We start from the raw sequence: 16,857 nt of genomic DNA, 5'->3' as shown, positions 1-16,857 counted from the left end.
ATTGGAAGGAGTACATAAAACTATACTTTTATTAATAAAAGAACAGGGAAGCTTTAAGGATGACTCTTCATCACCTGTGTCATTTTGTTTTTAAAGTAATTGCCCTTTTGTGATAGTGGAAACTGATAAGCTGATCTGTATAATTTGTTTTTAATGTGTCCCATAGCCAGTATTTTTAATAAACTGCATTTTAGTAATTGAATAAACAATGGCAAATTGTGCAGTAAATTCCAGACTAATTAAGGAATGAATGATGCAAGAATTACTGTATTAATCCAGGATTTTTACTTGTCAGCTATGTTATCAGATATTCTGGCTCGACAACAAAAGATGACAAAATGCTTCCAGTTTAAATATAGCCAAAAGCAACATGCCCCACCAATACACCCAAAATAGATGCTTACATGGCCATAAATATAGTGCCCTAAATATAGCCAAAAGCATTGCACCACTTAGAAATAATGGATATAAAAGGTTTCCAAAGATTAATTGCAGGCTTTCAGTCTGAAATGGATAGAGAAACCATAATCTTTTCATGTAGTCAATGTTAAAATGACTAAAACATCAGCTTCATTTTGCCACTTAGCTCTGAAAAATATATTTAAAACTGCAATATTTCTGCCTAAAGCTGCTGCCCAGTTTCTGGGAAACCAAATTGTGAACTTCCCAGCAGTAACTTCCCCTAGTACAATGTCGACTTCCAGCATGTCAGTGCAGCCCACTGTCACAAATTCTTGGAATGTAAGTGGAAAACCAGTCTATTTTTTGCATCTAAATATTCTCCAAGAAGTCACTCTAATGATAAACGATGGACAAAGCAGCCACATTCCTTACAGGAACGTTTTAGTGGCTGTGGTTTGTCTTGACAGTGACTTTCCACCTACTGAAAGAGCAATGAATTAATTCTGCACTATTTGTAATTCCAAAACATTGTTGAGGATGAGAGCCGAATATTCACGGAAAGCTCAAACATAACTTTATTTTTCCTCTTCTTTAGAAAATCGACTGCTGCCTTTTCAGTGGGAATGATCCATCCGGCCTGTCCCCCTAGGATCAGTGAGGTGTGCTGCTCATGGCCTGCTTCCTTCAGAATTTTCTCTCCCATTTCTTTCATACTGTTTTTGTTCAAAATTTCGGTGTTGTGAGCGCATGTAAACCTGTTAAAGAAAATAAAAAACACTGATGTTAATGTAGAACTGTATTACATTCGCACAACTATTTTTTTAAGGTTTTAAAAAAAATGCAAAGCAATGCCTGTCTCTGAAATTGCTCTTCTGTCTTAATTACAAAGCTCCATCTTCAAAGATTTTTTTTTTGTTTGTTTCTTGTAGCAGTTTGGTTTTAAATGTATGAAGCTTTCAAGAGTGGTCTGTGCTTGTCCTAAAAGATTTCTGGTGGAACAGTTGTCTGTTTTATTCATATGTGGAAATTGTTAAATATCTTTTATTTAAAAAAAAAGTTGATAAATTACATGTATAATTACAATTCAATGATCTTTTGTATTTTATTTTTCAAAATAAATGCTTTAAATGTGATTTTCATTTATTTATTAATATTTTTGCTTCGGAGTTAAGATTTAAATAATTCAAGATGTTGATGCATTAGTGGAGGGGAGATCTGATCTCATGTCCTGGGTTTGGGTCTCTCTTTCAGGTTTGCGATTCAATGCTTTTTGTTTGCTTTTAATAGCTGGGTGATGAGGAAAAAGTAAACTGGAGTGTCCCACTGAGAGTTATAAAGAAAGTAACATGAGATTTCTTTACTGCAGGAGAATGAAGGTAATTTTTAGCCTCCTTTTTTCCTCCAAAGCCGTTGTGTTCAGAGTTGCGTTGCTGGGGTGAAACTGCTGCTGAACTCTGGCTGTGAAACTATCCTGGGTATCAAAACTTCAGGTGATTATTCGAGTGAGGTATTTTTTAGGTGGTTTTTGCCTCATTTTGTCTCATTTTCTGTTCACCTCAGTGGTTCACGATGCTGAAGGTGGGCTCAGCCCTTCCCCACTGGTTTTAAGAGAAGTTCTTTAAAAAATACTTGTGTTTCCAAAACTTCTGCCTCTTCGGCTCTGAAACAGGTTTTTTTTATTTCCCTCCGTTCTTTTTGTTGCTCCAGTTGAGATTATTAACGTGTGTCTCTAAAACCACCGTGAACACCAGTGAAGGATATCAAAGTGCCTTCAGGGAAGAAGCGAATTCGACACTTGGGTCCAGCTTTCCCAGCTCCTTCACCCTCGGCTCGTTCTCAAAAGTGATCCCGGGGCCTCCCCTAGTGCCCGCCGGGGGCAGCGCGGCCGCGGAGCCGCCATCGGTGCTCCCGGTGCTCTGCCGGCAATTAATCACGGCTAATTAATCAATCAGTTAATCCCTGCGAGCGGCGCGGGATCGAGGAGGAACCGCAGCCCCGGGCGGGGCCCTGAGAGGTGGGGTGGGGGGGCGCGCTCCCGCCGCCCCCGTGTGGGGACGGGCCCGGCCCCGCCCGCGCGGGACCCGGATGGGCCCTACGTGACGCGGGGCCGGGGCAGGTGAGGGCGGGCGGAGAGAGGCGGCCCCGCTGCCCCCGTCCATCCCCCGGCTGATGCGGCGGCGGCTGCTCCCCCCGGAGCCGGGGCTCCGCTACCGACCCCCGGCGGGGCCGCTCAGGTGAGGGGCGGGAGGTGCCGCGGGGCGGGAGGGGGACGGAGCGGGGGCCGCTGCCCCGCGTCCGGGGGCTCCGTTCAGACTGTGCTGGAGGCCCCAGCAAGTCGCTGGGTGACAGCTACTCGTTATTTATTTATGAATTAATTTTTGATTTATTTGCCGGGCGCCTGGTGTACCCACCTGAGCCCGCCTGGGGGCTGCGCTGCCCGGTCCACACGCTGTGGTGGTGCCCGTGGGTGATGCCTCTGCTCCTCTCGGCTGTCAGACTGCAGAGCGGCTCTAAAAGCTGTGGAATTCTGTGTGAGGTGGCAGTGCCAGCCACCAGCGAGTACAGCCCCGGTGTCCTTTACCCACTGGTTGCTCGCAGCTCCCAGTCAGGTCTCCCCGCTGTCCCGCTGCTGCCCTGGAAGCCACTGGTGATGGAGAGTCCCATCATACGCACCCATACACCGCATGTCTGCTCCCTGCTGCAAAAGTTAAGTTACCCTATCCCTTCATCATACTCTGTGTTGTCTTTTGCTCATGCCTAGAGGTGCTGAGAATGTCCAGGATTTTACAGTCCAATGTATAATACCGTTTTCTGCACCTCAGGGATCCTGCCCCCTTTTTCAGGGTGTTCCTTCACTGTTCTGATGCAGATTTATGAGAATTTCCTGGATGTCATGTCTCGTCCCAGGGCGTTCACACAAACCTTTGATCATCCGAGTCTTTTGAAGATAGCTATGGAGAGACTGCTAAGTGACATCTCATTCTGTGACCTCACAGGGACCCAGTTTCTCTTGGAAAAAGGGGGAGCCTTCCTAAAATCCAGTTGGTATCTCCTCAAAACAAGCACATCCCAAGGAGTTAGCTTTGAACTGAAGTCTGTGTGGGTCTCCTAGGATGGATTCATACATCAGTACCTCACTGAAAAAGACTTTGACCATGTAATCATTAGGACCGTGTAATCATTTGTAGATATGTAACTTTTTTAGGTGTGTCACTTTGCCAACACTCGCATAATCTCTAAGTATTTAAGAAAAGGTTATTTAAACCAATACAGAAAAGCTGAGGGAACAGCAGAACCTTGAAAAGTTTTGTTGACTCTTACTATCCAGTCCAACTCGATGCTGCTGTAGGGTTGCTATCATTCCCTGGGGAATGAAGCCAGACTGGCAGGGCCAGTTCATTTACTGAGATGTCTTTGGGGGGTGTGTGTGTGTGTGACAGTATCTGAGCTGTCCATAACAAAGCTCCAGGAAGGAATCTCTGCATTTAAATGCCAGGTAGAAGGACTGGCAGGAGGTATTTCTGGTAGAGTTGGATGCTGCTGATCTTGGTTCAGTTAAATATTTGATTTAATAATTTTATTCATTGATGATGTCATCTCATTAACCATCTGTTGATCTGGACTCAGATATATTTGAAAGTGAAATGGAAGCATTTACTTAGTTTAAATAAATAAAACAAACCCTGTAACTTTAATGAGAGATTTAACAAAAGGAATATTTTTGTGCCTAGTTAAAAATAATTATTGCACATTCTTTAAGTGGCAAGAAGAGGATAAGACCAGGTTGGATGGGGCTTGGAGCAACCTGGTGTAGTGGAAGGTGTCCCTGCCCATGGCAGGGGGTTGGAACAAGATGAGCTTTTCCAACCAAACCATTCTTGATTTTATGATCCAGATGGATGCATATTCTTCATGAAATGCAGAGAACTGAGTGTCTGTCAGAGAACTGGGCAGTGATCAGCTTCTGTTTTTCTTTCAGGGAGACTCTGTTCCTGTCACCACTCCACTGTTCCACTGCTCCGTGCCCGGGAGTGAACGGGTGAAGCAAACCTAGAGTGGGACTTCAGTCACCTTTTAATGAAGGTCAAAAAACAGGTTAAAGTTGTCAGTGATTAATCTCTTCATTTTACTGCCACTAAACTTAATCTTGAAATCCTGGGCCAAGAACTTGCCTGCCAAACCTCGCTGTTGAGGGGATTGTTTGTGTGAATGTTCCAATGGCAAAGGAGGCTGTTACTCCTGGGTGTAAGAGAATTAAGGTATGCTCTCTCATGTTTTTTTTTTTTTTTCTTAAACCTTGGTGTCACGTTGAAGGAGGATTATGAAAGAGGAAGAATTCCTTTTTCTCAGACCTCTAGTTCTGGTAGGAAAGGGGCCCTTTTTGGTACAGTGCCAAATGGATGAACTTACCCCAAACACATTCTGTGGTCAATGATACCCATATACTTAATGGAGCTGAATGTTGTTTATTCACAGGATGATCCATTTAAGTGAAATATATGGGACATTCTTGAAAAATGTAGACAATTACAGAACACATTTTTGGTCAGTCTTGAGTCTTAAGAGAGCTGGAAATAGCAGGCAAAGCACTGGTGTCAAGTGACAGCATTATAAATAATACATTCACAGTAAATACAGGCTTGCTCAATTTTGACTGTGCGTCTTATAAATGAAGCTTCTGCAAGCTGTATCTGGGTGATAATTTGTTTACTTCTTTAAAGGAGCCCTACCAAAATAATATTTCATTTATGTTGTGTCTGTTCTTTATCTGTGAGGCGTAGTTGAGTTGTTTTGATAATTGATAATGTTGGAATAAATGTTTTCAGGACAAATATTAAAATAGAGTGTGGACATTGAGAAGCCCTTCCATCCTTATTTGTCTGCCTGTGCATTGGACTGTGGTGGAAAAATGGTTATAAACTGTAGAGAAGAGAAGTTAAATACCTGTCCTAAGCTGAGCCAAACCTCTTAACGAGCTGCAGCTTAAACTTAAACAAAAAAATGTTTGACACTTCAGGGTACCTACTTATCTATGTTTATTAAGGTGTTAAACAGGGTGTAGAATTCACATCCAAATTTTGGTGAAAGCAGGCTGTGGACACTCCCTCAGAACGTGGAGATTGTGATCTGATCAGCTCTATACAGAGTATGTTTTGCCCAGGAGCATCCAGGGTCTGTCTGGGTTCTTTCTGAACTTGCAGCATTTTCTTTAAGAGCTGAGATCTACAGACAGGCTGATGATGTGCACAGTGCCTGTATTAGCAGAATTATACAGGCAGAATAATTAATCATGTCTTTCAAAATTTTATGTCATTTCTTCTTGCTGATTTTGATGGGAAGCACCCTTTGTGAAACATTTGTTTAGTCAATAAATAAAAACACCAGATGTGCTCGTGCAAATAATCCTTCTCTTTTTATATTTCATAGTGATTTCAGAGAAGGAGCTTGCAGGGTTAGAGCTAAAGCCTCTGGTAGTGGTGATGCCTTTGTTATGGCGTTGTGATGCTGCTGGAGGCACCACAGCGATCCTGGAAACAGGGATTTTACATAATGCAGTGTAAAGGGAACAGCAGGGTTTCTCCTCTTTGCTGCTCTGCTCTTTCAGTTATTATTTTTATAGTGCAGCTGGTTAGTCCATCCCGTGCTGCGATTGAAGGTGGACTGTGAAAGCCTTGTAGGTGCTGCTCTGTGCCGGAAAGGAAACGGATAATTAGCAGTAAACGCGCAGGATAATGAGCAGAATTAAATACATGTGTGTCAGATGGGCGCGTTCATGTGCGATGAGATGTGATGCGGTGGGCACGGAGACATCAGTTTTCTCCGGCTGGTTAGAAACCTCAATTGGAAAATTTCCCAGGGAATGCTGAGCGGAGCCCTGCCGGTGCCCGTCCCTGCTCCCGGCGAGCGGCTGAAGGTGACAGACGGAGCGCGGGTGTCGCCCGGCGCGGGGCCAATGGCAGGACGTGTTCCTGCATCCCGCCCATGGCGAGGGACAGGCTGGGACAGCGGCCACCCAAATCCACCCAGCAAATGACATTTTCCTGCAAAAGCGCGGCGGAGCCAATCGCTCCCTGCACTGTGCAGCCAATGGATGCCGGGCTCTTACCCAGCCACTGACAGCGGCTCCGGGGCTGGAGGGCCTTGGGACAGCTCTGCCGAGCGCATTCCTGCACAGCCCGAGCCCCCGGTGTGGGTCCCATCCGTGCCGTGATTCATTTCCCGGCGATAGCGATGCCATTGTGAGCCCTCGGGGTGACGCGGGGAGCGACGCGTCCCGCCCGCACCGACCCGCGGCTGGCGGGGGCAGCCCGAGGTGATCCGGGGTTTGTGTTCCCGTTTAGCAGTGCCACGGCTGCCTACCCAGCAGACCTGCTCCCGAGAGCCAGAGGGATGGTGGTAGTTACGGGGCAGAACAAAGTGAGTGGAAACCCGGATGATGCCATGTCGAGCTCGGATGCAGAGGATGATTTCCAAGAGCCGGCCACTCCTACTGCAACCCAGGCAGGACAAGCTCTACCTCTGCTGCCCCAGGAGGTAAGAGCTCCCCGGTGCTGTTCACCTGACAGGGTCCAGTGATGGCAGCACTCACTGCTCAGCTGCCAAAGAATCCAGGATTTATTTGCTGGACTATTTGTGGATGCCCAGTTCAGTTTCCATTAGTAGCTAAATGTTTGAATAAAACTAAGTCTCTTGAATTTATTTCAGTTGCTTGGCGGCTTTAGTTGTAAGTTCCATCCATGTTTGGAGTTGAGAAACATAATGAAGTGTTTATTCTGGTACTTCAGGCATCTTAGAGTGTAATACTAAGATTTTAGGCCTGATGTAAATACAAAATCACTGGGGATTTTTAGTGTATGGTTTATCAGTGTAAAGAAACCAGCAGAGTAGCAACTGAGTGCAAGTCCCAAGGCTGGCCTGAGATTTCTTCCCTTTTTTTCCCTCTGCATGTGTGTCTGTCTCTGTGTAAGGGTGGGGAGCCAAGAGGAGGCATTAATACTTTGAATTAATATCCAGCATTAAAGCTGAGTGATATCTGCTGTTTCAGATTCCAGCTACAATTAAACCACTCACTGATTCCACCCAGAAGCCAAAGTATCCAAGCTGTTAACCCTCAGACCTCTCTGGTTTGTGGCAACAGGGCAGGGAAGAGGAGTTTGTCACGGCGGCAAAGACCGGCTGCTGTGTTTCGGAAACTGTAACCCTGCAAAAGGCTGGAGGCTCCTTTCTGATGATGTGATTCCTTTTGCAGTTTCCAGAAGTTGTCCCCCTGAACGTGGGAGGGATGTACTTCACCACGAGACTGTCCACCCTGAGGCGTTACGAGGACACCATGCTGGCAGCCATGTTCAGCGGGAGGCATTACATCCCCACGGATGCCGAGGGCAGGTACTTCATCGACAGAGATGGAACCTACTTTGGGTATGTACAGTGTCCCCAGTGCTTCCAAAGTTCTTCCTGAAGAAAGTCAGTTTTCAAGAAAAATAAGTTTTTAACATTTGTTTACTTCTGGTGAAATCCCGTTTGTGTGGGAGGTAAATGTGACTGGCTGGCATCAACACCTCAAAACATAACAATAGTATATGGCAATTAAAAAACTATTTGTTTTACTCTCAAGTTATGCAGTGGGAAAGGAAAAACAACCAATGTTTTGTATTTGTACACTGTCTCCTCTAGAGTATCTCCTTTCAAGGTATTAAGTTGTTTTGATGTCTTAAAAAAGAATGTGTTTGGTATTGCTTTACATAGGAAGCTCCTTTGAACAGCACTGGTTTTTAATTGATATTACAGTATCTAGGATAAAGAAGGAATGGAAGGAATGCATCTAGGTTTCTTACACAGTTGAAAGTATGTTATTTTCAGTCTTTAAACAGGATATAACAGCACTGGTAAAAAAGCCCAAGCTTCAAAGAATTTCTTTTTTTAAATTATTTTTGCTGGTAGTGCCACATCCCTTCACCTTCAAGATTCCTTCTTAAGGAAGGTCAGTAATAGTTTTGTTAGTTAACACTTACAAAGTGATTTCTTTCCCTGTTAAACAATCTTGTCACGTAACAGTGTCAGAGCTGCAAGGCAATGTTCTCTCTCTTCTTTTTAAAATTCTTATTCTGTATATGGCCCTGATCCTGTGTAGAGAAACCTCCTTTGCAGATGAACCATCCATTCAGATAAAATCCTGGATCTGTGTGGGATAAAATGTCCATGCATATAATTCTCTAGGAAAATGGAAAATATTATTTTGTCACAGACCTAAATTTGAAATACAGTGACTACAATCTCTTTCCTGTGGAATAATGTATCCTCTTCTATTTGAAGTGGTTCCTCCTCATTAACTTTTTGTTTAAAATATGATTATGTTTTTTTGAATGAGTTTTGACGTTAACAGAGGCAAAATATGGAATGGTGACTTGGAAACTTGAACGTGGCAAATGATATTAAAATCAGATGTTGGGAATATGGATCACTTGTTTCAGTTACTGTCTAAACATAAGGATTTCTGTCTCAAGAGAGTAAACAATAAATATCCAGCATTTCCTCTCCTTTACCACCTGCAACAGTTTTGGCAGAAACGTGTTCCTTAATAATATTTTTGCCCTTTTTTTTAGAGACATACTTAACTTTCTACGCTCTGGTGACCTGCCACCAAGAGAACGAGTGAGGTCAGTTTACAAGGAAGCTCAGTATTATTCCATAGGACCATTGCTAGACAATCTAGAGGATATCCAGCCTCTGAAAGGAGAGAAAGTTAGACAAGCTTTCCTGGGCCTAATGCCATATTACAAAGGTAAATAAACGAAGTAGTGTTGACTGTTTCTTCCAGTGTGATTCGAGTGTTGTGCTTTCAGTCTGCTTTCAGCTTCCAAACTAATTCCACTGCAGCTGAGAAGTTCATTATGTACTTTCCATGCTGTTTAGATCTGTGAGGTCTCCACATCAGATTTGTTACAAGGATGTGGATTTTTATTTAAGAAGGAGCGATATCTAGGCCATAACATGCAAGGCTTATTAAATGAGAGGGTTTCTCTGCTTTTGTTGTGTCAGGACCTGCAGCTGAATAAACTTGGGCACGTTGTAAGGACACCAAGTTCACCAGCTAACTGAGATTGATTTGATTGCTGTCTGTTTTGCTACATGCAGTTTCCTGTTAGGCTGAGAATAACTCATTAAACACTGCAGTAATATGTTTCACGTGAAATAGTTGCATTTGATCTCTTTTACTTGATACTTCATTGTGATTCTCTATTTTTGGGTGTTTTGGGTTTTTTTTTTTTAGATCACTTGGAACGGATAATCGAAATAGCAAAGCTCCGAGCGATGCAGAGAAAAGCAAGATTTGCAAAACTGAAGGTCTGTGTCTTCAAAGAGGAGATGCCCATCACTCCCTATGAGTGCCCCCACTTCAATTCCTTGCGTTTTGAGAGGAGTGAGAGCGAGACCAAGCTGTTTGAGCACCACTGTGAGGTGGATGTGTCCTTTGGCCCCTGGGAGGCTGTGGCTGATGTCTATGACCTGCTGCACTGTATCGTGACAGACCTGTCTGACAGGGGGATCACTGTGGATCACCAGTGCATCGGGGTGTGTGACAAACACCTCATCAACCACTACTACTGCAAGAGGCCCATCTATGAGTTCAAGATCACTTGGTGGTGAGTTGTTTTGTCCGGGACAGTGCGAGAGATAAAAGGACTTCTAGGTGACAGTCGATTGCTTTTGATATTTTTGCAACGTGTCTCTGGAAATGCATTGCTGCTAACATTCCTTGGAGTCAGTGTTGGCTGAGCTGCTCAGCAAAGGGAACCTGGTACAGAGGTGAAAGAACCTCTGGAATCTTGAAAAACCAGCCTGACATCAGACTGTTGGCTCAGGTACCTTAACGAGGCACAACACAAAAATCACCTCATGGAAACGGTGGAGAGGAGTGTCTGACATCTTCTAAAAGGTGCCCCCAACCACGTGGCTTTAGTATCCCAGTCTGCAGAATGGAATTGCAGATCTCTCCTGCTTTATTGGGAAGCTGGGGTGCTAACAATGCTGACATGTGGTTCAGCTTTACCCACTTAGAGATGTTTTAGTTCCTACTTAAACTTACCACTTTATAAAATTGAGTAATACCCAGCATAAAGAGTCTGGAAATGTAATTTTGATGTAATAGATAATTTAAAAAAGGGGAAAAAAGGAGTGTTCCCTATATATTATTAATTGTTGTCAGGATTAAGGTGTATTTCTTTTTAAATTAAGAATCTACATTGTGAATTATAATGTTATATTTCAATTATTATTATTGTTATAACAAGGAATAGCAGATTTGGAATATATTCCTTAATGCTTTTAGGAATAATAACTGTCCATGGAAGACTTGTGCCTGTTTTTAGCCTTAGAAATTCTAAATGTTTACAATATCTACAAAAAAAAAAGAAGCTCTATAGAATCAGGTCATTTACAAAGGCTTTTGGTAAATGAGAAAACCCTATATGTATGTTCCTATTAGCAGAAGTAAGAGGAATATTTAATGTATATTATTTTATTACTGACTCTTTTTACATTCTGTGATATTAAACTTTGTTCTAGAGTTAAAGTCAGATGATACTGTACAAGTGCTTCCTTCACCTCACCTTCTTCAGACAATTAATTCTTATTTTTATCATTCTTGTTGACCCTTCCTGGTGTCAGATAAGGAAAAACAAAATTCAGCCTTCCTATTCAAATATTTCTCCAATTATAAATCAGTAGATCTGGGTAGTAAATCCCTTTCCATGCTGAAAGAGGCAGCCATTGCAGAATCACATTCTTTTCAGAAGGTAATTGTTGCACTTCTGACAGGAGTAACCACATCCCAAAGCTGAATTACTGGATGTCCAAAACTGAAAGGGAGAACTAAACATCTGCAGATATTAATGTTTTGTGAGGTACAGGAAACTCAGCTGTTTTTTTAAAATACCCCACTTGAAGGGACTTCCAAATAATTTTAAGGAGAGAGGAAAAAGTAAATATTTGCATATTGCATTCCATTGGATTAGATGATCCAAGAATATTGCTTAATTAAACTTTTGACCAAAACGCTTAAGAAACACATTAATTACAGTGATCAAAATTCTTAGTTACATGAGGTAATTTTTAGTATAATTCTAAAAACCTTATGGTCACATTGTCTTGCAAAAAAAGAGGCAAATTGTTTGCATTGTCACACTTTCAGGCACTTGATTTAGCAATTTTTAGTAAATTGTCTCTCTGAAGTGGGGGCTCTAATGATCTCTCTGCAAATGTTTACTTACAGAGGGTCATTGTCAAGTGCTGAGTTTCAAGTCCAGAGCTTGAAATGGAGGGAAGGAGGGAATTACGTGCACTTGGATCTTAAGTTTGTTTAAATTGTTTTCTTAAATATTGGCCTTTGTGTTACAGGTTCTTTTACTTGTGTTTGGCAACTCAAAATTAAGAGTTAAACTGAGACTAGTAAAGCTTCCCTACAATGAGAGGAACTTGGTTTCTTTGCTGCTTTGCTGGCTTCATTTATTTTCATTTTATTTGTTTTCCCAGGGAATCTTAAACTGCAAAGCACAATTTCTTCTAAGATTATGTAAGATCTTTAAGCTGAGGCTTACAAACTTTTGGCTGCTTGTCCCCTTCAGACATTTAAATTCAGGATTTTCAGCATAGTTTATTTAGAGATTACAATGAGAATTGCAGTTTTATGGGGAATTTCAGTGTTTTTTTGCCATTTCCCATATATGTATTTACACAGGACAGAACTCTGGTTTGAATTTCAGCACCACTTGCAGAAACAGGACACAGTCTGATTTTTAACAGTGTGTTTTTTTGTTTGGCTTTGAGAATTTTCTCACTGTTGTCATAGAGAAGCTGTGATGACAAAATCCCTGTTTTGACCATGTTTGCTATTTCTTAATATGCACATGCTGATATTTTATTACTTTTTCCTGCTCGTTGCTTAAAAAAAGTAAGGAAAACTACCAACCCAAAAAGACAAAATGAAAATCTTGGCCTGTATCAGCTGCATCTTAATCAAAGCTCTCATCCTTCCAATCCTCCTGGAGGCAGCAGACATTCAGTGCAATACTGGAAAGGAAAACACGGATTTAAACCCACGTGCTTTCATTAAACACATCCGTTCTGTGCTGTGATTTGGGCAGGTTAACCCTATTTTTATTGACTCCCCGTGTTCTAAGCAGTCTTTGTTTACAATGATTTAGATGATCTTGCCTAATCTGTGCTCATTTTTTGACAGAAGCAGAGGAGTTGTGCAGGAGGATGGCAGGGGAGTAGAATCTAATCACTGCTTTATGTAACATTGTTGACTTTTCTTGGCGTGTAGCATAACTTTTGAAATTCTACATTTGCAACAGAAATGTGAGTAGCTGATCTACTAAATCCATGTTTAACGGGATTGATGTTTTTGTACATCGTGGATGCTTTAGAATTGTTTAATTAAACTAAATGCCTATGGAATACTGCTTTTTTTTTTCCTTTAGGACTTTTCTTTATATCCAGCCAGGCCAGAGGTTTGCTAGAACATATTTACCTATATCTCCGTGCTTCTCTTGGCTTTTTTGCAACTTCAGCATCTACAAAGCTACTTTTCCACCCCCACACTCTCAAATCCCTGTGTTTGGCACTGGAAACAAATTGGGCACAGAAAATAGTCTGGTGTCATCAATATAACCTTGCTGCAAATATCATGTTTGCAGATCATTAAAAGGACAGTGCATGTCCATTTAGCTGATTCAGTTTGAAGGACATACATTTTTTATTTCATATTCTGAGACTGGATACAGGCCCTTTTTCCATTTTTGGTTCCAAATTGATACACAGAATACACATATTACAATCAACCTTCCCCCCCCCCGAAAATAAGTCTCAAATATTTTCAAAGCCCAGATCACATATCTGGATTGCAGTGATTATTCTGCTTTTATGAATACTGGTGGGACAGTTGAGGGATACTTATATAAAATTAGAATTGTTAGCTATTGTTTTGTGTTGCTGTGTGTATGAAAAAAACACGACAAGACTAATCTTTTTAACATTCCCTCTGGAACGTTTAACATCCCCTCTGGAATCCACTATGCAGTGATTTTTAACAGGGAGCAAAGGCAGGTCTAACTATCAGGTCTCATCTTAAATGACTTGGCCAATTCCACAGCACATTCAGTATTTCTGCATCTGTTTTACACTTGTAAAATAGGAAGGGGGGAAAAAAAGGAAAATTTAAAAAAGAAGGAAAATAACTCTTCTTTCTAAATCACTCAAAATGACCTGAAAATATATTTATGTGCAGCAGCCACTTTATTGATTTCAAGAGCTTAAAAAATATATAAAAATAACTTTTGAGCTTGGTGTGGGCTTCTTAACTTGAATACCCAATACCCTACATAGGAATCTGAAATACTCCTTGCTGAACTTCCATCCTCCTTGGAGGACAGTGAAGGTGCTGCCAGCTTTGATCTGGGAAGCCTTTGAGCCATAAACAGATTCTCTGTGGTCCTTGTGGTGCACATTTTCTTCTGAGACTGCTGGGTTTTTATTTTTATTTTAAAGCTTATTTTAAACAAAACCTGTAATGAGGGATCGGTTTCTGCCCTGATGAGGGTGTGAGTTCTCTGGTTTGTTTTGGAGCACTTCAGGTCTTAGTTACCTGAGTAACAAAAGCAGTGAGTGATCACAGCAGGAAGTTCTGCATGACCCCCTTTTGATGGATTTTTTAAAGTTTTCAGGAAGTCTGCCTGGGAGACACCTCATGATGTAATATATGCAAATACCTGAACTTGTTAATGTGAATATTTTTGAGATTTTGTGGTTCAGTTTTGTAATATTCTCCCCTGAAACTAGCAAGAGTGTTAAGGGTTGAGTTAAACACTGGTTTTCTGATAAGCCAGCTTATGCCTTAGATATCTCCTGCCCTCATTTTGTAAAATCACTCATCCCAAAGGCGTTTGATGTAGGAAAAAGTCAAGGCTGTTATAGTTACAGGAAAACCAGGAATCTTCCTTGATTCTCAACAGTGAGTCATTAAGAGAATCAGGGCTTGTTAATCCACTCACACCCTCCATTCTTTGCTCTGGTAGTCTCGGGGCTGGGACTGGCTCACATGAGTCCTTGAAGGCAAAACTCAAACACTTCTGTTATGAGAAATGAGCTGATTTCCATAAGAAGCTAATTTGGCCTTTGCTGAGTGATTGTTAAAATTCCTGCAAACTGAAGGATGTCGATATTTTAAACTGTTCCAAGCAATAGCTTTGTTAAACCCTAATCTGCTTTGAGCCAATGGATGTATTGTGAGGGGTTGGCCAGGTCTTTTATCTGTGCTTCTCGGTGTATCTGTGTTTTCCCAGTGGAATCTGTAGCCCAGTGAGGTTGCTGATCACGTCCAGGGAATACATTTTCAGGTGTGTCCTGAGCACGAGCTGGATTTTGGAAATACGAAAGTGGGAGGGAATTAGTTCTGCAGTGTATTCCCCAGGGATGATCCTCACCACCTCTAAAGGAACACTTTGGTGAGATCCTGATCCACACTCCCCCACATCTCCGTTTGTCAGCTGAAGTGTAAGAGGCGTGAGGAGATGAGGTGTCTGGGCTGAACACTCACAGTGAGATAATGACTCTGACTGGATCCCCCCTGGGCCTCACCCCCTTCCCTGACCCTGCAGATGTACAACTCTGTGTGCAGGAAATTTATTCCTTCTCTCTGCTGCACCCTCAGATTTGTTTGCAAGGTGAATGCTTAGTCTGTTTTAAAATAAAGGGGTTGTTTTAATATTGCAAGATGGTGACTGATAGTTGCTAAAGAATCAGCGAAAACCTTATTACTGTCAAAAATACCTGAGTAAATCAATTAAACTAATTTATAGCATAATCACTTTAATTTCACTCTTCTCATTTTTTTTAATAAAGACTTACTTCTTTTAAGGGCTTACATTTGTTTCATAGAAATATGCATTCAGCCTAAGTAGCTGTGTTTTGGGGTGAGAGCCTTTTTTATTGCTTGCTATGAGCTGAAGGATAAACTGCACGATCTCTCATCTGTTTGAGGTTTTTCCCTTAAAATCTAATTTCTCTTATAATTAAAGGTCATGATTTTCTAGCTTCATTTGGCATTTGCAAGCCCTGGGAACCCTCCTTCCCAGCTTTATTCTCACTGCTCATTCTTCTTTATAGATGACGTGGGACAGGTGACATGATGAGGAAGATGATGGAAGTACCAGCAGGGAAAGGCTCCTGTCAGAGCTGGGGGTTTCCACTGCAGGGTGTTCTTTGGGTTTGATTTCAGCTCTTGTTCTGTGTGAGGCACAGGAACCTTCAGCACCATTTGTGTGAACTCAGTCTGTCAGGAATTCAGGGCAACTTCCACTGGTCGTTCATTTCTGTGTGAGTTCATTGTGTTGTTGATTCTGGGAGCTCAGAGGGTGGGAAAATCCAGTGGATTGCAGGGTCACACTGCTTGAACTTTATGCCACAACTGGATCTTTCTGCATGGCAAAGCAGAGTAATCATTTGGGACACAACTGCAGGACAGGTAAGAGAAGACTTCAGAGCAGGGACTGTAGAAAAATCATCTCCGAACTCACCATAAAACTCTGGGATATATTTCTTTCACTTGCATCATTTAATAACTGCTTTACTCTGGGCAATTTATAGACCCCACTGGCTTTAAGTTGTGGTTCCTGGAGTTGTACTGATCTCTTTGGTCATTTGTAGGTAAACAATTGTAAATGTTTTCAGGTCGTTCACACGCAGCAGAGAGGACCGAGGACGGTTCTGAGTTTTGGGCTATGGAAACATAATTTCACTTAACAGAATCCCCCCCTCAAGTCTTTCATTATCCTTCTGCACATAAGCTGATTTCAGAGGGTAATTATGCTCTGTTTATTATCTCCTGTATATAGTTCTCTAACTGGAAATCACTTTCCAGAACAGCAGTTCTTAGTCATTTTACTTACACAAGCTTAGTATAAGTTTACCTCCACTTTCACTGTGACTTTTATAAATGGATTTTGTTTTGCTGAATTATGAATTGTATGTGTCTATGCATTGTAACCCGTAATGCCTTTGAAAATCCAGCCTGGATGCTAACGATCAGGGTTTGGAATTCTCTCCAAATGTGTTTTGTTAATAATTCTGTTGACGTGTGATGTTCAATACTGTGAGTACTGCAGTGTATTATTTCTTAATATTTTTGACTTTTCAGTTCTGGTAATATATAGTCTATGTTTTTTATTTAAAACACATAGAAGAAAATGTGGATATAAATTTGTGTTGTGCAATAAAAGATTATTATACTGAAAACTGTTGGAATCTGGCTCTTCTGGTCTGCAGCCACTGCGGTGCCCCTCCTCACCTTCCCTGGCACTCGAGTTTGCTTTGCATGACTGCAAATGAAAATTAAGACACCAGTCTCTGTCTCGGGCTATTTTAATGGCACCAAGTCGTTCATCATCACTTCCTTAG

The 16,857-nt window shown here is 41.7% G+C and overlaps 2 protein-coding genes and 1 long non-coding RNA gene across 15 annotated transcripts in view; 2 read left to right on the top strand and 1 right to left on the bottom strand.

Moving 5' to 3' along the window:
- The window catches only part of TPST1 (tyrosylprotein sulfotransferase 1), a 38,232-nt gene extending 36,697 nt beyond the window's left edge, over nt 1-1,535 (top strand). For all 5 annotated transcript variants that reach the window (XM_027690879.1, XM_027690875.1, XM_027690880.1 and 2 more), the window contains one exon: nt 998-1,535. The gene's annotated coding sequence lies outside the window, so the exon portion shown is untranslated. The remainder of the gene's footprint in view (nt 1-997) is intronic.
- LOC113971214 lies at nt 993-2,923 on the bottom strand. The gene is made up of 2 exons (XR_003535477.1): nt 2,814-2,923; nt 993-1,157 (listed from the first exon to the last, which is right to left on the bottom strand). It is a non-coding gene; the product is annotated as an uncharacterized LOC113971214 (long non-coding RNA).
- Nucleotides 1,568-16,695, top strand: KCTD7 (potassium channel tetramerization domain containing 7). 9 transcript variants are annotated; one of them, XM_027690885.1, is made up of 7 exons: nt 2,622-2,636; nt 4,382-4,661; nt 6,744-6,936; nt 7,652-7,821; nt 9,006-9,184; nt 9,674-10,046; nt 15,568-16,695. In XM_027690885.1, coding segments are annotated over exons 2-7 (966 nt in total). In that variant the 5' UTR covers nt 2,622-2,636; nt 4,382-4,611; the 3' UTR covers nt 15,569-16,695. The 9 variants fall into 9 exon arrangements, with proteins under 9 accessions (XP_027546684.1, XP_027546686.1, XP_027546691.1 ...); XM_027690883.1 differs by lacking the exon at nt 2,622-2,636 and adding an exon at nt 1,568-1,778 and having other exon boundaries at nt 9,674-16,695; XM_027690890.1 differs by having other exon boundaries at nt 4,382-4,485; nt 6,747-6,936; nt 9,674-16,695.
- The last annotated feature ends 162 nt before the right edge of the window (nt 16,696-16,857 follow it).

Source organism: Neopelma chrysocephalum, unplaced genomic scaffold, assembly GCF_003984885.1.
Source record: "Neopelma chrysocephalum unplaced genomic scaffold, ASM398488v2 Primary Assembly neopelma1_82, whole genome shotgun sequence".
NCBI lineage: Eukaryota > Metazoa > Chordata > Aves > Passeriformes > Pipridae > Neopelma > Neopelma chrysocephalum.
The sequence above is the reverse complement of the archived record's forward strand: the minus strand, read 5'-3'. Positions and strand labels throughout refer to the sequence as shown.